Here is a 23,583-nt window from a genome sequence, read left to right on the forward strand (position 1 = left end):
ATGGAGAAGACCCCTGAACAGTGTATCCTCACCTACCACCACTCACACAGAGCTAAAGGAGATACTTGACATGACATATATTCAAGTGGACTTACGGATGAGGTACAAGTGGACGATGGAGATGAGGAGAAGGGAGGTTATATAAAGGAAAGAAGCTCTTGAGGAAAAGGAGAGGAAGAAAGAAGAGAGAAGGAAAGAATAAGAGTTTTATTGTAACCTTAAGATCTGTATTCACCATATAATCAATAATATAGCTCTTCGGACACCCATTCTTTACGTGTAAATTCATGTTGGTTTGTGCTTGAGGGTTGTGATTAGTTGTTGTCGATTCCATAATCAACCTAGCTCTTTCACCCATACTCTACAAATTCATTGTTTTGGGCTTGGGCCACAAATCCTAACCGTACAATATATATATATATATATATATATATATTTTGTTCTAATTCAAAAAATTAAATCTTTATACTATTTTTGTTTTTAGTTGTAATGAATAACGGATATTAAAAAGTTTTTATAATATTGAAATAATTAAACAAATATTCTATTGACAATATAGTAGGCTTATAAAAAAGATTCTACAATATTAGAACAAAAAAACAAATATTTTGTTAACTATTGAGAAAAGTGCATGTTATTGACTAGAAAATGGTGGGATGATAGAAAATGGTGAGAAGATGGAAAAGTGGGAGAATAAAAAAAATATTAATTTTCCTCATTTTTGTTTGGTTGGGAGTGGAAAAATAGAGAGATGAAAAAAGTGAGTTTGTATAAATTTACGCATATATCCTTGTTAAAAAATTAAGTCCAATTAAAACCAAAAAAATGATAAACAACCAAAAAAAAAAAAAAAAATCAATCACCTAAATTTATTAAAAAATAAAAATCATGTCCATAAAAAAATCACATCTAAAAAAAAAAAAACACAAAAGAAAGCCAAAAAGAAAAAAGAAAAAAGAATACTAGACAAGTGCCCTGTAAATTAGAAGAAAAGGAAAAAAAGGGGGGCGGGGGGAGGCAACGCCTGCCCAGTAAATCAAAAGTAAAAAGAAAAAGAAAAAAAAAAAGAGAGAAACTTTGGAGAGAAACTAATGCCCAATTTTTCTCTTTAGTTTTCTCTCCATTTTGGAGAGAAAATTTTTGGTAGGCCTAGAGAGAAATACCTGAGCTCTACAATTTATTTTCCTTTCTTTCCACCCAACCAAATACACTTTAAAAAAGTTTTTCTTTCAATTTTCTCTCCCAAGTTTTCCATTCACCTTATTTTACTTCTAAACAAACACACCCTAAGTCACTGAAAGGATGCATATGCTGATATGCACATCTATAAATAAGGGAGCTGAAAATGTGACCTATATAATTGGCATCCATGAATACTAATTTATTATGTTTCATTTCCATTTATTTATAGAATCTAGCCTAAAATCATAAGATTCCAAAAATTAAGAGTTTGTACTGTTGAAGGGGTCAGAAAATTCGAAAAATTCTTAGGTATTCAAAGAATAATCTAAGGCAAGGATTCGATTGTTTAAGAAGCTACTTTAAAGATCACATTTCTTTTACATTATTGGAAAACTCGGATTTGAACAAATCCTAGAAATAGATTGGCATAGGATTAACTCTGCTGAAAATTAGCTAGTAAAGCAATTAATTTGATCTCATGCCATTTATGAAAATGGTTTCACATATATAGTTATGATATATTTAGAAATCCTATAAAAGGATATGATATTGGTACAAAAGAGAAACAAATCATGAAAATCTTTTATCATTAAATGCATTTTCTTTGAGAGCACTCTTGTTAAATTTTCCTAGCATCTCCATCTAGAGGCTTGAGCATCAAAAGAAATATATAGTGTTTTGGGAGTAGAACTATTTTCTCTCACAAAAAAGTAGTGGAGAAACAAAATCATGGGTAGACAAGCTCTGTCCAAAATTCCAGTCATAGATTTCTCAAGTGAGGACTTGAAGCCTGGCACAAGTTCTTGGCTCTCAACACGCAAAGCTGTTTGCCATGCACTAGAAGAACAAGGTTGTTTCGTTGCAGAAATTGGCAACAGGATTTCTTTGGAGCTCCATAACAAAATCTTTGGCACAATAGGAGAGTTGTTTGAGCTCCCCACAGAAACCAAGATGCAAAACACACATGACAAGCCTTACCGTGGCTACATCAGTGTTGGTTCAGCCCATGAAAGCATGGGTATTGATAAGGCAACGTGCCTAGAAGAAAGCCAGAAGTTCACAAATCTCATGTGGCCTAACGGGAATGATCATTTCTGGTATTGCTCGATCTTAATTTTTCCATTATATATAAATATATAAATTATCTTATGCAGTTAAATTTACATTTTATGAGAGGAAATAGTATCAATATTTTGTTTGGAGGAAGAGTTTTGAGGTGGAATCTTAAATTTATAATTGAGGAATTCTCAATGTTAATTCCCCTTGTTTGGGTTAACACGAGAATTAAGTAAAAATTCCATTGAAATTTTGACCTTTAATGATCATTTGTGCGACTACTTGTTTGATCCATCTTTTTGTTCTCTCTTAAATAGTGAAGGAGCTAATTTGTACGCAAAGATAATGGCAGAACTTGATCGAACGGTGACAAGAATGGTGTTTGAAAACTATGGTGTTGAGAAATACTATGACTCAAACATTGCATCAACTGGGTATGTTATCCGATTTGGAAAATACAAAGAATATCAGAATTATGATCCTAAGAAGGGTTTTCCTACACACACGGACAAGTCCTTCACCAGCATAGTTCAGCAGCACCATGTTAACGCCTTTGAGGTACAGACCAGGGAAGGTGAGTGGATTGGCTTAGATCCTACACCTTCATCCTTTTTGTACATGGTTGGTGATGCATTTCAGGTATGTCACTGTTTCTATTTTACAAAAATATATGTTTGTTTTTGTTTTCTGTTTTAATTATTTAATTTAATTTAATGTGAGACAGTGATGAGATTAAAAATACAAGTGAAAGTCTTCATAGTGAAAAAAAGATCATTATTAAGTTATCATGCACAATATGAAATAGAAGTAAAAGTTTTCATAGTGAAAAAAGATCGTTATTAGTAAGTTATTATACACGTTGAGTCTTTATGTAACGTAAGAGTGAGACTTACCCTTATATGATAAGAAAGTATAATGTCTTGAGTGCACGGGTCATTTAACGACATCTGTGGTCAAAGTGCTAGAGTTTTTATTCAAATTTGTGTTTTATTCAAATTTTTTTTTATCCATTTTATTAATTTATCTCGCATAAGAAAGGGACTCACCCTTATGTATTGGAGAGTGTAATACATCAGCTACACTAAATCATTTTACTATATCTAATATTCAAACATTAGTTGGTAAAGTTAGTGATAATTGAATAAGAGATTTTGGGTTCAATATTCGTCTACACTAAAAACTGATTAGTATTTTAGTCTGATGATAAAGAGCTATCATCAAAACGGACGTCATAGATTGAAACTCTATCTCAAAAAAAAGGGTTAAACTGTTAGGGTTTTTGGTTCAAATTTGTGTTTTATTCAATATATGTTCTTTTTTATTAACTTCTCAAACACAATTAATTGCAAAAAAAAAAAAACTTGTATAAAATTCTCCATTAAGCTGGCTCAATTAAAACCCAATAGAAAAAAAATAGCTAAACCATTTATCCAGATTAAAAAAAAAAAAAAAAAAAAAAACCATTTATACATTCGTAGTATAATATTGTTCATTGGTTTTTTGAAATAAACGAGAGAACCTTTGTTAATAAAAGTAAACAAAGTGATATAAGAAGAATGATGCAATCAAAAAGTGAAATTTTGTGCAGGACAAGTCAAAGTCACTATTTGACACCAATTAGTGTGTCATAAAAAAAAAAAATGAGAGTTAGCATATGATTTTAGGACAAATCTATCATTGGAATACTTTTTTTTTTTTTTTGGGTCCATTGTTTATGCTTGCAAAATTTCCAGAGGATTAATAACTATGTCATTAATTAAATATTTAAATTTTTGTAGTCTACAATTATGCATAAAAAATAAGTTTATAGATCGAATAGTAAATAACATCTAATTAGCACAAAAATTGACATACTTGTTATTAAGAACATAAAAAACATGCCATTCATTATTTAAATTTTCATATTATATAACCAAGTTAATTTGTTAGTGGGAGTTGTAGCATTAGCTACAACCAAGTTTGTAGCTAAAATTTGTTCATGATCTTATATGGTACCAATAATTAATGTTGACTATAGCAAATCACTTATATTATAGTGTTACCAAGTGAGAGATGAAAGTGTACATTTTTATAGGTTTAGCAAAAAAAAAAAAAAGTGTACATTTTATATATCTCTCGTCACAAAATGAGCAACCACAAACTTTTTATTTTTAATACGGGTTTCTAAGTTTTCAGGGTTATTTGAGCGGCTACTTTTTTCTATATCAAATTTCAATTTTTTGCTTTAATTTGTGTTTTAGATATCTCTATGTCATAGAATTTATCCTATAGTAATTACAAAATAGAAACTTGAATTTTATAGTTTCTAATTGTTGGTGATTTGCTTTGTTTTCTTCAATTTATAGAGGGATGAAGACAAACATAGGGAGTTTTGAGGGGAGTATTAAGGACGTAGAGGAGATGCTTGAGTTTTACAGAGAGAAAGACCTTAATTCCATGATTGAAGTTGTCAATATAAATTTTTATTAACAAAACCTTCAAATGGATGGAGAAAATATGTAGTTTGATGCAACTGATTAGTGAAAACAATACAACTAAAAGAAATCAAAGAATCCATTATAAGAAGCCGNCTTAGCTTCTGTTTGGGAAGCACATTTTGCGCATTTTCTAGCAGAAGCGTTTTTTTGTGTGGGTCCCATGCACTGTTCACGTGACCCACAAATACGGAATTCATCAACTTTTTTTTAAAAATTGGGTCTCACAGCATTATTCACACATTTAAAAATTATTTTGCTACAATTTTTTTAGTTTTTAACAATAAGTAGTATCTAAACGGACCCTAGAGACAATTGATTGATAAAGGCAAAAGAACACTAACGATGGATGAATGTCAAAGTTTGCATGCCTCGTGATGAAATTGAGACTATTGAGTGATATCAATGGACAAAATGGGCTTTTGCCCTTTTTGGGCAAATTAAATAACTTTATATCCCATTTTTCAAATTAATTAGAGAAATGTCCATCTTTTAAAACTTGATTTATGATAAATCGAGTTAGAAAAAAAAAAAATTCTGAAACCCTATAGTGGCGTTTTAAGAAGCCTATAGTGACGTTTTAAAGACTTATAGTGACATTTTTTAACTCGATTTCATGAAAGTTGAATTAAAAAACGCCACTATAGGTCCTTAAAAATGTCACTATAGGTCCTTAAAAACGTCACTATAGAGCTTAACTCGATTTTGACTAAGTCGAGTTTTCAAAAATGGGCATTTCCCTAATTAGTTTGGGAAAGAGGGCATAAGGCTATTTAATTTGCCCGAAAATGGCAAAAGCCTATTTTGTCCTCGTATCAATACTTAATTGGTGTAAAGACAAAGATAAGTTTGTTAAGGAAAACCTTCATGAATGGGCCTTTTAGCCGAAGTACACTTTTTTTTTCTTTCCTTTTTTTGGATAAGTAATACAACTTGGTATTATATGGTTTTTGTTTTCTCTTCGTATTTTTTTAATTTTTAATTATTTTTTTGATAATTTGAAAGTACTTGACAAAATCAAAAGTGCAAGTTAACACAAGGACTGGCACGTATGACTAAAGTCGCCGGCTTGGGTATGGGCTTGGACCATATTTCTAACCTTGGAACCAACTTTGGAGTATTAACCAATGCCTATTACTTGTTAAATAGCTAAACCATTTATCCAGATTAAAAAAAAAAAAAAAAAAAAAAACCATTTATACATTCGTAGTATAATATTGTTCATTGGTTTTTTGAAATAAACGAGAGAACCTTTGTTAATAAAAGTAAACAAAGTGATATAAGAAGAATGATGCAATCAAAAAGTGAAATTTTGTGCAGGACAAGTCAAAGTCACTATTTGACACCAATTAGTGTGTCATAAAAAAAAAAAATGAGAGTTAGCATATGATTTTAGGACAAATCTATCATTGGAATACTTTTTTTTTTTTTTTGGGTCCATTGTTTATGCTTGCAAAATTTCCAGAGGATTAATAACTATGTCATTAATTAAATATTTAAATTTTTGTAGTCTACAATTATGCATAAAAAATAAGTTTATAGATCGAATAGTAAATAACATCTAATTAGCACAAAAATTGACATACTTGTTATTAAGAACATAAAAAACATGCCATTCATTATTTAAATTTTCATATTATATAACCAAGTTAATTTGTTAGTGGGAGTTGTAGCATTAGCTACAACCAAGTTTGTAGCTAAAATTTGTTCATGATCTTATATGGTACCAATAATTAATGTTGACTATAGCAAATCACTTATATTATAGTGTTACCAAGTGAGAGATGAAAGTGTACATTTTTATAGGTTTAGCAAAAAAAAAAAAAAGTGTACATTTTATATATCTCTCGTCACAAAATGAGCAACCACAAACTTTTTATTTTTAATACGGGTTTCTAAGTTTTCAGGGTTATTTGAGCGGCTACTTTTTTCTATATCAAATTTCAATTTTTTGCTTTAATTTGTGTTTTAGATATCTCTATGTCATAGAATTTATCCTATAGTAATTACAAAATAGAAACTTGAATTTTATAGTTTCTAATTGTTGGTGATTTGCTTTGTTTTCTTCAATTTATAGAGGGATGAAGACAAACATAGGGAGTTTTGAGGGGAGTATTAAGGACGTAGAGGAGATGCTTGAGTTTTACAGAGAGAAAGACCTTAATTCCATGATTGAAGTTGTCAATATAAATTTTTATTAACAAAACCTTCAAATGGATGGAGAAAATATGTAGTTTGATGCAACTGATTAGTGAAAACAATACAACTAAAAGAAATCAAAGAATCCATTATAAGAAGCCGAGGTAGCATTTTCTTAAAGATTGATTTGAATGTTTATGTTATGAATTCTTAAATTAGAACGGAATGTTATCTTACCCAATGTTCAGTTCAATATTTGTACATTTTGGGTGTGTTTGGATTGAACTTATTGTTGCTGAAACTGAAAACTGAAAACTGAAAACTGAAACCACTGTAGCAAAATAATTTTTAAATGTGTAAATAGTACCGTGGGATCCATTTTTAATATTTTTTATTACATGAACAGTGTGTAAACAGTGCATACACTGTTCATGCACAGCTTTTTTTTGTCTCCCAAAAGTAAAAAAATGCGGCGAAAAAAAAAAAAAAAAAAAAAAAAGGGGGAGGAAAACGCGTTTGCTGAAACGCAAACGCGGAATCCAAACCCCACTTTGAGTAGAAAATAGTTTTTAAAAATAAAATATTTGTACAATCCTGCGTATGCCTTCTTTACTATTATTTGTATGGCACTTTGTAATGTTTCAGGCTTTGTTATATGTTTTTCTTACAAGGTATGCCTAGGTCCCTATGATGCTGTATTGATTAAAGTTGGGAAGATTGGGTAAGAAGCATGATTTAGAAAATGATCACTCTAAGTTACCATAGAAACAAGTTGCTTATTTTCTCATGCCCTATTTCATTTATAAGTAAATTATCTCTACTTTTGCGACACTCATAAAACACATGCAAACACATATACTTATTTGAGTTTGAATTATATTTAATTATACCATGTTTGTTTATTTTTTAATAATGATTTGCATAAACACAAAAAGAAAGCAAAAAAGAAAAAAGAAAAAAAAAAGAATACTGGACAAGCTGCCCAGTAAATCAGAAGAAAAGGAAAAAAAGGGGGGGAGGGGGGTGGGGAGGGAGGCGACGCCTGCCTAGTAAATCAAAACTAAAAAGAAGAAAAAAGAGAGGCAGGCAACGTAGGAAAAAATGAAAAATGAAAAAAATGTGTGAAGAAAAGCAACCGGATGAAGGTGCAATTGTACATGGACATTTTTGTCCAAAACTAATGCCCAATTTTTACCTTCAGTTTTCTCTATTTTGGAAAGAAAACTTTTTGGTTAGCCCGAAGAGAAGATACTTAGGCTCCACAATTTATTTTCCTTTCTTTCTACTAAACTGAATACACTCTAAAAAAGTTTTCTTTTTCATTTTCTTTCCAAAGTTTTCCGTCCATCCTATTTTACCTCAAAACAAACACACCCTAAGTTTGATGGGATGCAAATGCATATCTATAAATAAGGGAGCTGAAAATGTGACCTATATAATTAGCATCCATGAATACTAATTTATTATGTTTCATTTCCATTTATCTATAGAATATCTAGCATAAAATCATAAGATTCCAAAAATTAAGAGTTTGCACGGTTGAAGGGGTTAGAAAATTCGGAAAATTCTTAGGTATTCAAAGAAGAGTAATGCTATAGCCACAAACTATTTTACAACATTTTTACAAACTATTGATGTAGCAAATTCTTATTAGTTCTAATATGGGTCCACTACTAACATCACATTTATATTTACCAATAATTATTTGAAAATTACTAGAGCCATATCAGCAGTTTGTAAAATTTTTGTAAAATAGTTTGTGTCTGTAGCATTACTCTTCAAAGAATAAGCTAAGGCAAGGATTCGATTGTTTTAGAAGCTACTTTAAAGGTCACATTTCTTTTACATTATTGGAAAATTCGGATTTGAACAAATCCTAGAAATAGATTGGCATAAGATTAACTCAGCTGAAAATTAGCTAGTAAAGCAATTAATTTGATCTCATGCCATTTATGAAAATGGTTTCACATGGATAGTTATGATATATTTAGAAATCCTATAAAAGGATATGATATTGGTACAAAAGAGAAACAAATCATGAAAATCTTTTATCATTAAATGCATTTTCTTTGAGAGCACTATTGTTAAATTTTCCTAGCATCTCCATCTAGAGGCTTGAGCATCAAAAGAAATATATGGTGTTTTGGGAGTAGAACTATTTTCTCTCACAAAAAGTAGTGGAGAAACAAAATCATGGGTAGACAAGCTCTGTCCAAAATTTCAGTCATAGATTTCTCAAGTGAGGACTTGAAGCCTGGCACAAGTTCTTGGCTCTCAACACGCAAAGCTGTTTGCCATGCACTAGAAGAACAAGGTTGTTTCGTTGCAGAAATTGGCAACAGGATTTCTTTGGAGCTCCATAACAAAATCTTTGGCACAATAGGAGAGTTGTTTGAGCTCCCCACAGAAACCAAGATGCAAAACACACATGACAAGCCTTACCGTGGCTACATCAGTGTTGGTTCAGCCCATGAAAGCATGGGTATTGATAAGGCAACGTGCCTAGAAGAAAGCCAGAAGTTCACAAATCTCATGTGGCCTAACGGGAATGATCATTTCTGGTATTGCTCGATCTTAATTTTTCCATTATATATAAATATATAAATTATCTTATGCAGTTAAATTTACATTTTATGAGAGGAAATAGTATCAATATTTTGTTTGGAGGAAGAGTTTTGAGGTGGAATCTTAAATTTATAATTGAGGAATTCTCAATGTTAATTCCCCTTGTTTGGGTTAACACGAGAATTAAGTAAAAATTCCATTGAAATTTTGACCTTTAATGATCATTTGTGCGACTACTTGTTTGATCCATCTTTTTGTTCTCTCTTAAATAGTGAAGGAGCTAATTTGTACGCAAAGATAATGGCAGAACTTGATCGAACGGTGACAAGAATGGTGTTTGAAAACTATGGTGTTGAGAAATACTATGACTCAAACATTGCATCAACTGGGTATGTTATCCGATTTGGAAAATACAAAGAATATCAGAATTATGATCCTAAGAAGGGTTTTCCTACACACACGGACAAGTCCTTCACCAGCATAGTGCAGCAGCACCATGTTAACGCTTTTGAGGTACAGACCAGGGAAGGTGAGTGGATTGGCTTAGATCCTACACCTTCATCCTTTTTGTACATGGTTGGTGATGCATTTCAGGTATGTCACTGTTTCTATTTTACAAAAATATATGTTTGTTTTTGTTTTCTGTTTTAATTATTTAATTTAATTTAATGTGAGACAGTGATGAGATTAAAAATACAAGTGAAAGTCTTCATAGTGAAAAAAAGATCATTATTAAGTTATCATGCACAATATGAAATAGAAGTAAAAGTTTTCATAGTGAAAAAAGATCGTTATTAGTAAGTTATTATACACGTTGAGTCTTTATGTAACGTAAGAGTGAGACTTACCCTTATATGATAAGAAAGTATAATGTCTTGAGTGCACGGGTCATTTAACGACATCTGTGGTCAAAGTGCTAGAGTTTTTATTCAAATTTGTGTTTTATTCAAATTTTTTTTTATCCATTTTATTAATTTATCTCGCATAAGAAAGGGACTCACCCTTATGTATTGGAGAGTGTAATACATCAGCTACACTAAATCATTTTACTATATCTAATATTCAAACATTAGTTGGTAAAGTTAGTGATAATTGAATAAGAGATTTTGGGTTCAATATTCGTCTACACTAAAAACTGATTAGTATTTTAGTCTGATGATAAAGAGCTATCATCAAAACGGACGTCATAGATTGAAACTCTATCTCAAAAAAAAGGGTTAAACTGTTAGGGTTTTTGGTTCAAATTTGTGTTTTATTCAATATATGTTCTTTTTTATTAACTTCTCAAACACAATTAATTGCAAAAAAAAAAAAACTTGTATAAAATTCTCCATTAAGCTGGCTCAATTAAAACCCAATAGAAAAAAAAAAAAAATTCTAAAATACTCTTGCTTTACTAAAAAGAATAAACTACAAATCTGAATTGAAACTCAAGAAAATCTCTCTTAATTTCCCTTTACAAAATTTTCTTCTATTTTAAAGTGATGAGTGCATATGATATATATTTTACTGTACGGAACACAAATGGGGTGTCTATGGGCTGGATGGTCCAACGGTCCAGCCCAACCAAGCATAAATTTCGGGCATAGACCCAGAAATTTTTTTTGGAGGAACGGCATAGACCTAGATTTTGCCCTGTATATTTGGGCTGTGCCAATTTTGTTGATAGTGTTGGATTTTGGGCTGGACCTGAACTCAATATATTGACCAGGCCTAGTTTGAGCTTTTATACACAGCGAAACTACGTAATTATTATTTTATTTTATTTTTTGAAAAGAACCGTGTGATTATTTGATTCTTAAATAAAATGTGATTTAAGATATTAGTTTAGGAATCCTTAACAATATCAAATTTTTTTTTGAGAACCTTAATAATATGATGATGATATATAGATTAGAACTTGTTTTAAGTTTTATATATATTTTTTGGATAATTTGATAGTTTACAATAAGAGAGGGAGATTTGAACTTGAATATCTTTATTATATTAAAAAAAAAAAACCTGAATATTTTTATTGGAAATACTAAAATGTATCAATTGAGTTACAAGACTATTGATTTATATATAAAGTTATAAACATAGTATTGCATTATTTTTGTTGGTTGAAATAGGTCATTAAAAAAAAAAAATTGTTTTAGCCCACGGGTTGGGCTACGTAATGGTTGTAGCTGTCTCCTTAAACCCTCTGAAGCCTAGGCCCAAGCTGGAGAGGTGTTTCCAGGGACTGGGCTTTAATTGAAACATTTCAAAAATCAATCTTGAATACTTCTCTTCCAATTGAAATTTTTTTTACAGAAAATATTATAGATAAAAGTAAAAATTAGCTGAAATAGTATAATGAGACTCATAAATAATATCAAAAAGTGCAATAAGACTCATAAATAATAGTAAAAATAGGTTAAATAGTAAAATAAATTGACAAAATTAATCATATTCAACAGAAACAAAGTATAAATTTAATAATTTATAGGCATTTGTTAAAGCAAACACCAAAAAAAATACTCAGCTGCTACTATAAGTACAAATTTGCAGCTACAGATGCACCCGATCATGATCAATAAGAGTTCCTACCTCTTGTATATGTTACTAGCTAGACCAACAACATCCCAAGTTTTGTTACATTTCTTCTATTGCTAGTTAACACCTTCAATTATCTATATTCTATAATCTATAAACTATAATCAACATAAAAGTAGAAGTGTTGAATTTAATTTTGCAAAACTCTTGTTGTGCTACCTTATCAACCACATCATCAATCCCTTTTTGTTTTTTTGGTGGCAATATTAACTATACCAAAATATTAATATCTTCAATTGACATTACAATTTACAATTTTTTTTCTTCTAAAAAAAACACTTTACAAATTAGCATAAGTCACAATAATACCAATTGATATCACAGCTATTCAGTTACTAACTTGACAAATCCAAGAATGCCAATAATATTTCAACAAATCCAAGCATAAGCCGTAGAAAGTCACAAGAATGCCAATAATATTTCAACAATTTGGTTACTAACTTTACAAATCCAAGCATGAGCCACATAAACAACAATAGTGCCGTTATTTTTCATATGATATTTTAATGAAATGCCTTTTAAATTCCCTTATAAAAATCTTGGAGCTACCACCATAATTTAGCTTAAACTCTCTCTCTCTCTCTCTCTCTCTTTTCTTTTTTTATTTTTTTATTTATTTATTTTTTATATAAGGAAGAATGTAGTTTATTTTATTAAGTAAAACTGGCTATGTCAACCAAAACAACAGGAAACAAAAGTGGTGGAACATCCTTCATTCACACTACAACATTCGAAACACAAATAGCATGACGAGCTAACTTATGAGCAACAATATTACCCTCTCTCTTTACATGAGAGTAGTGTAATCCATTAAACAAATTAAACATAATTCTAATTTCATCCAGCACCAAACCCACGACTGAGAAGAACTTAGTATCATCACTCAAAGCCTTCACCAACACAAGTGAGTCGGTCTCAAGGATAGCATGTTGAAAACTTAGGTCCAACGCAAACTGCATTGCTGTTGCGACAGCCATTGCCACAATTTCTAGAGGGCTGTAAGCATGGGATATTTGTTTAGACAATGAACCCAAAACCCTTCACTATCACGAATAACTACCCCAATCCCTGCTCTGTTCTCCGTTGAGAACCTGGCTCCATCGCAGTTTATTTTAACCAACCCGTGTTGGGGTGGTTTCCACTTCTGCGTCGGGCGAGGAACAGTCCGATGCGATGTGCAAGGCGGATTAAGTGTAAGGAATTCCTGAAGCCGATCCTTCGCCAGAGAAGAGATTTGGTATAGACTGCAGCTGGGTTTATTCATTTGGACCTGGTTCTGTTGAGTTCAGACTAACCAAGTTGTGACCGAGAAAAGCTCCATGTGGTGCTGGTGTTTGATTAGCCATTACAACAACTCTTTGAAGGTGATAAAGCTGAAAGTATTTCAACAGCTCCATAAGGACAAGTCCTCCCAAACTACATCCAATTATGCACACGACCATAATGCATGGAGGGCTGATTCATTCGCACAAGAACAACGGTTACAAAGTGGATTCTCAATGATGGTTCGACGCACCAAATTTTCCTTTGTGGGCAGAGAGTTACGGCAAGCCCTCCATATAAAATTTTTTATTTTGTTTGGTACCTGCAAAGACCAAATACCTCACCATAATTCCCTTTCTTCCATCATCCGAGCTGGATTTTCAATAGTTTCTTCCGTCGACTTCAAAAATCGGTACCCCGACTTGCTTGTATATGCCCCGATTTGAGTGAAGGGCCAAAAAATTTTGTCCACCACCCCATGTTTTGGCAGCGGGATAGACTTAATCAGCTCTGCCTCCTTTGGAATAAAAATACCATCAATGACTGAGTGATTCCAGCGATGTGTTGCTTCATCTATCAATATTTCAACCATCGCATGAGCCATTGAATCAATGATAGGAGAAGTCACCTTGGTTGGGTGTTTCCTTGGCAGCCATGTACTCTGCCACATCTGCACAGATCTCCCATCTCCCACCCTCCACCTACAGCCTTTAAGTAGCACCTCACGCCCATGTAAAATACTCTTCCAAGCATAGGATCCTGTGGATGAGTATTTTGCCTCCATTATTGAACAATTTGGAAAGAACCGGGCTTTAAAGAATTTGTAAAAGAGTGAGTCCATATTTTGCAAGAGTCTCCAAGCATGCTTTGCCAACAAAGAGTCATTGACCAACACAAGGTCCCTAAAACCCATACCCCCCTCCATCTTAGATTTCGTCATTTCCTCCCATTTCAACCAATGAATTTTTCTTTTATCTCCTCTTTGACCCCACCAAAATTTTTTGACCATTGATTCAATCTCATGGCAAAGTCGCAACGGAATTTTGAAGCACCCCATAGCATATGTTGGAATTGCTTGAATGACTGCCTTAATCAAGACCTCCTGTCCCGCTTGAGATAAAAGCTTTCCTTCCCAACCTTGTAATTTCTGCTAGACTTTTTCCTTGATAAAATTGAAACTCTCCCTTTTTTTCCTTCCCACTAAAGATGGCAACCCAAGGTACTTATCATAATGTACAATCTCTTACAAGCCCAAAGCCTCCTTGATCTCATTCTTAGTATCTTCTGAAGTGGATCTACTAAAGAAAATGGCTATTTTATTTTTGTTCACCTTTTGGCCCGAACCCTCCTCGTAAATCTCCAAAATCTCCATAATTTTTCTGCACTCCTCAATGGTTGCCTTGCAAAAAAGAAGACTATCGTCTGCAAATAATAAGTGTGTTAGTTTAGGGCCGTTTCGGCTAATGAATAGCCCTTTTAACTCCCCCATACTCGCAGATTGTTGTATGAGTCCGTGTAAACCTTCCGTACACAGCAAAAAAAAAAAAAAAAAAAAGGAGAGAGGGGATCTCCTTCTCTAATCCCTCTAATAGGTTGGATGAGACCTTGGGGTTCACTGTTGACCAGGATAGAATATGTCATCGTTTTTATGCACACTATAATTAAGCCAATCCACTTCTCATTGAAACCCATCTTTCTCATAACATTCTCCAAATACACCCACTCCACCTGATCACAGGCTTTGCTCATATCGAGCTTTACTGCCATGTAGCCTGTTTTCCCTATTCTCATATTATTCATATAGTGGAGAGACTCATAAGCAACAAGGATATTATCCGTTATCAACCTATTTTTTTGTAAAGGCTGATTGGTGTTCAGATAAAATACTTGGTAAAATTTTCTTTAATCTATTGGCTAACACTTTAGAGAAAATTTTATACAAGACATTACATAAACTTATGGGGCAGTAGTCATTAACACTTTCAGGATTTTTAGTTTTTGGGATAATGGTGATAAAAGTGTGGTTTAACGGATGTGGGATGGTACCTGAATTGAGCCAAGATAAAATTGAATTTGTGACATTAGCATCTACCACTCCCCAAAAATGCTGAAAGAGCGAAGGCGGCATGCCATCAGGACCTGGAGCTTTGAGAGGAGCCATCTGTTTCAAAGCTTCTTTTACTTTGAGGGCTGTAAAGGTGGCAGTTAAAGCTAAATTCATTTCCTCGGTAATCAACAAAGGAATGTGCTCCAATTGAGGCCATTGGGGGTTCAGCCTTGAGGTAGAGAAAAGCTCCCTATAATAGTTTACCAGAACCAAAGCAATCTCTTCTGAGTCTACTCTCCATGTATTGTTCTCATCCATGAGTCCTTGGATTTTATTTTTCCTATGTCTCTTTGTAGCCTGACAATGGAAAAATTTAGTGTTGTTATCACCATTTTTTAACCAAAGAGTATGTGATCTTTGGCTCCACATTCTTGCTTCTCTATCTAGCAAAATATTTATCTCTTCCTTCAATTCTTTAACTCGATCATTCTGCCCACTTACTATGGCAGCAGATTCGGCCTCTACTAAGAGAGCTTTTTTGGTTCTTAACTGCTTCCTCACATTGTCGAAAATGTTATGGTTCCACCATGCTAGGTCCTTACCACAAATCTCCACCCTTTTAAGAATATCATGGTCACGATGCCCCATGAAATAGGAATACCAAGATGCTTCCACCAATTCTGCATAACATTCATTTGATAACCATATCTCCTCAAATCTGAAAATTCTTTTTTTGGGGGGAGGGTCCAGACCCAAGAGGTTGATCAAAAGCGGGCAATGATCAAAGGAAACACCTTGTAGGTGTTGAACAATCGAACCCGAGAATTTTAGAAACCAAGAGTCATTAGCCAAACCTTGGTCAAGTCATTCCCAAATTGAATGTCCATCCTCAAAATGTTTGCTCCATGTGAAACGGTTACCCACATAGCCAAGGTCGAAGAACCCATACTCATTAATGACGTCTTTAAAGAGTTGCATATGTCTGTGTTGTCTAATTGCCCCACCTAATTTCTCCTCCTGCCTAGTGAGTTCATTGAAGTCACCTGCACATAGCCATGGGGTTTGTGGATGGTGGTTTAAAGCTCTCAAACTATCCCATGCTTCAATTCTCCTTGATGTATCTGGTTCCCCATAAAAACCAGTGAACCTCCACTCGTGTTCCGAACCCCTATCAATCCAAGTGTCAATGTAGTATTGGGATGAATCGATCACCTCCGATTTCACTGTTGATTTCCAAAAAAGAACAAGACCACCTCCACGACCTTCCTTAGGTACTATCCATTTGTGTTCATAGTCAATACTTCGTTGTATTGTATCTAGCCTTGCTTCATCTGCTAGTGTCTTGACTAAAAACATGACAGATGGATCTTTTGCTTGGATCATATCTCCAAGCTCCTTCCCTGTATGTAGGTTCCCAAGCCCGCGATAGTTCCAAACTAGGCAATTCATTGTGACTGGTGGGGTTGAAAGTCAGCCTCCACCACTATCTCTTTTTGTTCTACTACTCCCTTTGAAACCTGTTGACGTTTGCTTGGTAACTCAGGATAGCATTCAGCTTGCATGGGTGTTCTTTTCCCTAAGGGCAGGTACGTATGGTCAGAGGTGACAAGGGTTATGTGGTTTGGGCTCTCAATTCTTGTCCACTTCAGTTTAGTTTGCTGTGGTGAAGCCCTAGGATTTTCAGATGTGGCACGTGGTGTGAGAGAGTCATATGGTGGGGTTAATTTTGGGGACGGGTCCGGATTCAAAGGTAGTGAGCTGTTTCCATTTTGGTTGAGGTTTTTTGAGTGAGAGGTACGTGTTGGTTGATTGTCAATTATGGGAGTGAGTAATGATTTTGAAACCGAGGTTTGAGGTGGTAAAGAGTTTCCTTTTTGGGTTGGGTGAGTTGGATTGATGTTAATGGTTGGGTTTAAAAGTGTGTTTGAAGAAGGTGAGGAAGTTGTGTATAAGGGTTGTGGGACGTTACCTGCTAGGATGGGAAAATGCTGAGGATTATTATCATTTAAAGCCTTGTCTGGTTCAATTACTTTCCTTTCAAAGCTACGTGTGATTTGAGGAGAGGTATAACTGGCTGGGGTTAGGCTATGATCCGTTAGAATCTTCTTATTTTTGCTTTGAATGCTCATAATTACTTCCTCCATTGGCATTGACTCCTTCCCTCCTTCTTCGACCGTGCCATTACTCATGTGCTCCGGAGTAGTTGAACCATCCTTTTTCTGCTTCTCTGGCTCAACCATGGATGGCACTACTGATTTCCGAATTGAGGATTGCCTAGCTTTGTAATATCTTGGGATTGAGACAACCTGCTTCCTTGAGGGGAAGAAAGGTGCTGCTTTAAGGCTTGGACCGAACTGCCTTTGCTCTGATGTGAGTGTGCCTTCACTGTTTAGCCACACCTCGCAATCCTTGTCATCATGATCGAAACAACCGTACCAATAACAAATGTTTGGCAATCGTTCGTATTTGAAGCTGACCCAAACTTCCTTATCACCTCCTATTGAAACCAAACGCCCTCTACACAGAGGAATAGTGATATCCAAGGACACTTTAATGCTAACAAAGCTACCCCCCTCAGTTTCCTACGGGTTTGTAGAAGGCAGAACCGTCCCTAAGACGTCACAAATTTTTTCTGCAGCCCTAGCATTCATAAACTTTATTGGTAGGCCATGAACCTGCACCCAAAAAGTAGCCTTGTTAAACTGAAGCTTTTCTACTAGATTATTCTTGCTATACCTCTCCAAAACCATTAAGTGTTTATCAAAACTCCACGACTTGCTCTGAATCACTTTATCAACCTCTTCTTTGTTATCGAGCACAAATAGTACCATTTGGTTACCCAAATTACGAACTTGAAAACCATTCCTTGAGCGCCAAAGTGTTGTAAAAGTTTTTGCTATGGCATCCACATTGACTGCCCTCTTAGTTAAAAACTTGGTAGCCAAGAAGAACTCTTGGGAACCCAATTCATCATTAAGGCAGCAACCCGGTCCCTCCCTATCGGACAGGGTGAGGCGATTCCAATTGGACGTTAACTCATCCATGGTTACTGGGGGAGAAAGAAGAAAAAAATAGATAAAAGTTGGCTCAAAACACAGAAACTGTTCCCACAAATCCCACGAAAAGAGGAACCTCACAAGCTTTGAACTAATGTTGTTAATTCAAAGGAAGACTCAAACACCTCCGTGAAGGAAGTGACCCCCTGTTCTACTGTCTAAAAGAGAGCTAAAGAGAGCTTTCTTTGAGAGACAGAGAAATATAATTCTTATTGACAAAAATAGAAAAGACTTACCATTGCAAAATTGCGGCTTTCCTTTCTTTTTCTTTTTTTTTTCTTTTTTTTAGAAGAAAATGGAGCTTTCCTTTGGTAAGATAGAGACATGCTTCCCATGATAAAAGATTGAAAAGAAATTGTCGTTTTTTATTATTTTTATTATAGGAAATTGTCGTTATATACTTGGTATGTTTAATACTACAATATTTAAGTTGTTGTTGTTGTTGTTTTTTTTTGGTTTTGTTTTGTTTTGTTTTTTTTGTTTGTTTGTTTCATGTGATAAATAAACATCATTGTATTTCAATATGCAATGAACAATTATTCTAGAATTGTTATCTAACAAACTAACCTTGTAAAAGTTCTCTATTATGTTTGAGCTTGACACAATACTTAGCTATGTATTTCAATTTGCTTACAATAGTCTCTCTCTATTTCTTTTATTTTGTTTCTCCTCTGGTGCATTTTTAAGATTATTAATTCTACCTTTTTTTTTCTTCGCTAATGGTTCTTTTGTTAATGAGTTGCTGTATAATTTGCTATGTTAATGATATAGGGCTACCATACTAAAATTGATAGTACTTTTGTAATACTATATTGTCAACATAGCAAATTTGCAGAGACTATTAAATAAATATTAACAAAAAGAATCATTAGTAGAGGAAAAAAAAAGTAGAAATAATAAAAAATGCACCAAAGAGAACAAATATAAGAAATAGAGAGAGTGTTGTCAGCAAATTGAAATACATAGTCAGCAGGTCTTTAATATCGTAGAAGTGGTTTTGTTAATGCTTTTATACAAAAAGAGAGTTTAAATTAAATTATGGTGGTTTTGTCAATTGTGGCTGATGCTTGGATTTGTATAGCAATTGGCTGCTGTGGTTTGTGCTTGGATTTGTAAAGTCAGTAACCGGATAGTTGTAACATCAACTAGCATAATTGTGCCTTATGCAGATTTGTAAAGTTAGGAGCCAAATAGGTGTAAAAACAAACTGAAATTATTGTGGCTTGTGCTTGGATTTGAAAGAAGATAATAATTGTGGGTACCTAGGATGTACGGATCTTCGGGCCAAGGGCTTTTTGCCTTGTAGCCTTTTACACCGCATCCTCGGCATGTCTTTCAACGTCCTAGGACGTCCTCGAACGGCTTCACAACGTCCTAGGCATGCATGGCAACGTCCTAGGCATGCTTGGCAACGTCCTCGGACGGTGTCCTAGGAGTCCCACATCGAAGGAAAACCCTCCCACTAGCGCTTTATATGCTTCTGGAGCTTGCACTAGTGTACCACTACTACACAGTGTAAAAGGCTACAAGGCAAAAAGCCCTTGGCCCGAAGATCCGTACATCCTAGGTACCCACAATAAAAGGGCCTTTTTATTGTGGGTACCTAGGATGTACGGATCTTCGGGTCCCTTGGCCCGAAGATCCGTACATCCTAGGTACCCACAATAAAAGGGCCTTTTTATTGTGGGTACCTAGGATGTACGGATCTTCGGGCCAAGGGCTTTTTGCCTTGTAGCCTTTTACACCGCATCCTCGGCATGTCCTTCAACGTCCTAGGACGTCCTCGGACGACTTCGCAACGTCCTAGGCATGCATGGCAACGTCCTAGACATGCTTGGCAACGTCCTCGGACGGTGTCCTAGGAGTCCCACATCGAAGGAAACCCCCCCCCCCTCACTTGCTGCCTTATAAGCTGTGAAGCGAAGGGAGTAGTGTACCATCGGTTTATAGTTATCCACTTGCTGCCTTATAAGCTGTGAAGCGAAGGGAGTAGTGTACCATCGGTTTATAGTTATTCAAATAACTAAACCGATGGTACACTACTCCGTTCGCTTCACAGCTTATAAGGCAGCAAGTGGGGGGGTTTTCCTTCGATGTGGGACTCCTAGGACACCGTCCGAGGACATTGCCAAGCATGCCTAGGACGTTGCGAAGCCGTTCGAGGACGTCCTAGGACGTTGAAGGACATGCCGAGAATGCGGTATAAAAGGCTACAAGGCAAAAAGCCCTTGGCCCGAAGATCTGTACATCCTAGGTACCCACAGCTTTTGTTTAGTAATATTTAGTTGTTTTTGAAAGTAGGTATTTGAGTTTCAAACAATATTTGGATACATACATACGTACATACACACGCACGCGCGCGCACACACACACACACATATATATTTCAATGTGCGAACCAACTCTTTGACTGATTGCCTAATACAAAACAATAACATTTATATACTACATTAAATAAAATTACGAGAGATGTTACGTCCACAATATTTTTACAACATTTTCATAACAAATCATAGGTGGTTAGTTGTTATTGGTTCAAATTTGAACCTAACATCAAGATTACTTTTTTGCTCAAACAATAACAACCAGTAACAACTTGCCATTTAAGATTTTTATACAACTTGCCATTTAAGATTTGTTATAAAAATGTTGTAAAAATATTGTGGACATGTCATTTCTCTAAAATTATTACTCAGAAAAAATAAAAATAAATGAAGAGCTTGTGTTTAGTGTCCAGTTTTATTGGATACGTGTTCATATCCTAATGTGTCCAGTGGGATTAGATACTGGACACAAGCTGTGTCCGAAAAAAATTATATATTATATCCTATTACAAATTAAAATATATTCTCACATATCGAGTGAGTCTGCAACTAATTTAATTTCAACTACTATATATAATCATTATTAACATTTTTTTTTAATATAGGATAGAAATTTTACTTTAGCTTAATATAAGTGTATATGTGTATGAAATTCCGTTCTAGATACTTGAAATCCAGCCCTTACCCTTCACATTCCACAATTACTTATATTCGCGCGGTGGTTATCATTAACATTTTAAGGGCTGTATAATTTGCATGGTGTAGGCATGGAGCAATGACAGGTTACGGCCTTGCAAGCATAGAGTCATGATGAATGGAAACAAGACAATACATTTGCTTGGGCTCTTTACATTCAACGAAGGGACAATACATGTACCGGAAGAGCTGGTTGATGATGAACACCCTTTACAGTATGAACCATTTGATCACATTGATTATGTTAGATCAGAAGAAGGTCAGGGAGCTGAGAATCCTATCAAAGTTTATTGTGGTGTTAACTGACATCTTTTGCCCCAAAGAATTTTATTGTTTTCCATGTCTGATATGCACAGTTTGAAACAATTGTCAAATGGATATTCCTAATCTATTCTACAATGAATAACAAATTATGTTCATTTCATGGGTTGGCTTTCTTCCAAGTTATAGAAGTCCTTTATTTACCTGGAATAAACCATGCCATGAAATATGTTATACGGGAACTTGATGGTTACATGTATTTTATTTTCAAGCTCTTGGGCCATTTACTTTAAGTTTAAGTAACCCTCTGATTGTTGGTGTGCTAGACCATGGTCATTTATTTGAAAGCTAGCTACTTCACAAATAAAAGTCATGTCTCACGATAATTTGTAAAAAAAACTCTCTTGTCCTAATCCACTGACCTCCAGTGTTGGAAGCTATTCATCTCTCTCTCTTACAAAACATTTGCTCTCATGATGATCCCAAGTCTATTTGTTTGATGATAAATAATAAGAAATATAAAAAATTCGAGTGGCTGAAGCTGAAGCAGCTACTTTCGAAGTAACAGAAAAAAAAGCAATAACTAGAGCGGACATCTGTTGGATTAGGATTTTCATTTGTTAATTTGTCTTTACAAGATGTGTTTAGCTAAAAACATTTGGTGATTCCCATCATGTCATTATCAAGGACTAATAGACATCTTATGATTAAAAAAAGAAAAAGAAAAAAAGAAGAGTACAAATATTCTCAAGGCATCAAGTTAAGTTGGGTTGATTCAGGTTTGATATTGAAACTTATTTCAAATGGTTACAACGAGTATCCGAATTTGAGCCATGAATATCTCCATTGGAAAAATCAAAATGTGCCGGTTGAAGTATAAGACCATTGACAATATATTTTTGTATTTTAGGACTTGGTTTTTGTAGAGTTAGAACATGAGGCCAAATTATGTAAACTGAAACAATTTATTGAATACTGAAATTAAGTAGTTGAATTAAAGTCCAATTTTTATTATGCCTAAAAATGGCCTAACCTAATGTTGGTTTGAGAAATTCTCAATTTGAGGAATTCAAGTTGGGTTGAAAAGTACCACAAACGTAAACCAAATTGACCCATTATTTTAAGTTAGAATAAAATATATAGGAGTGTGTGACATGCAAACGTGTATATATATATATATATATAAGATTTTAAATTATAGTATTTCAAATTATATATGGTTATATGGAAAAAAAATAAATATTGTGCATTTCGTATATCATACATGTAGTTGGGTACCTATATCTTTATCATATAGCAAATAATAGCTAGTCGATATTCTATGTCTTTTGGTTGTTGCACCTGTCTAAGCTAGACAATAGGCCTATATCAACCCCAATCTGTCCAAACTATTACGGATTTGTTAAGGGTTCTAAATAATAAACTGAATCTGCATTGAAATTTGATGGTTTTTTTAATTTTTAGACTACCTTTATAGTTTCTGGTGGCTGATTAACTTATGATTTAGAGTATTGAAAGAGTTAATTTGGAGTTTGGTATTGTTAAAGAATTAATGTTTACATAAATGTGCAGCTGGATTTCTGAATTTTAATTTGCTAGGCTTACATCAAATTGGCAATTTTGGGCCAATAAGAGGTTGTAGGTTTGGTACGGAGAAGAGAATAGGTGGATTGTGATGCTATTGGTTAGGGCAATGAGTAAACGATAAGTTTTAAATTTTAATAGTGAATTAAATGTCAAGGTTGCTGCAAATACAACTGATTTGTATTAATACATGAGTTTTTTTTTTTTTTTGGAGATAAGAGATAGAACTTTATTGAAAATAACCAAACAATTTACAAGTATAACCTGTTCAACCATAGCCAAAACAGGGGAACAGACTACCAACATCAAAAACTAAAAAAAAACCCAGTCAAGTCGAAAGTTTTTTTATTTTTTATTTT

General features: G+C 34.1%; 2 protein-coding genes across 2 annotated transcripts; both read left to right on the forward strand.

Moving 5' to 3' along the window:
* Positions 1 to 1,802: 1,802 nt before the first annotated feature.
* LOC112040807 (2-oxoglutarate-dependent dioxygenase AOP3) lies at positions 1,803 to 3,193 on the forward strand. Its single transcript, XM_024073730.2, has 2 exons — positions 1,803 to 2,279; positions 2,556 to 3,193. Exons 1-2 carry the CDS (start codon positions 1,912 to 1,914, stop codon positions 2,932 to 2,934), a joined length of 747 nt encoding a protein of 248 aa, XP_023929498.2. The 5' UTR covers positions 1,803 to 1,911; the 3' UTR covers positions 2,935 to 3,193.
* Positions 3,194 to 9,016: 5,823 nt separating this feature from the next.
* On the forward strand, positions 9,017 to 21,685 carry LOC112013111 (2-oxoglutarate-dependent dioxygenase AOP3-like). The gene is made up of 3 exons (XM_065777150.1): positions 9,017 to 9,412; positions 9,689 to 10,010; positions 21,449 to 21,685. Exons 1-3 carry the CDS (start codon positions 9,045 to 9,047, stop codon positions 21,683 to 21,685), a joined length of 927 nt encoding a protein of 308 aa, XP_065633222.1. The 5' UTR covers positions 9,017 to 9,044.
* The last annotated feature ends 1,898 nt before the right edge of the window (positions 21,686 to 23,583 follow it).

Source organism: Quercus suber, unplaced genomic scaffold, assembly GCF_002906115.3.
Source record: "Quercus suber isolate HL8 unplaced genomic scaffold, Cork oak 2.0 scaffold_9, whole genome shotgun sequence".
Lineage (NCBI taxonomy): Eukaryota > Viridiplantae > Streptophyta > Magnoliopsida > Fagales > Fagaceae > Quercus > Quercus suber.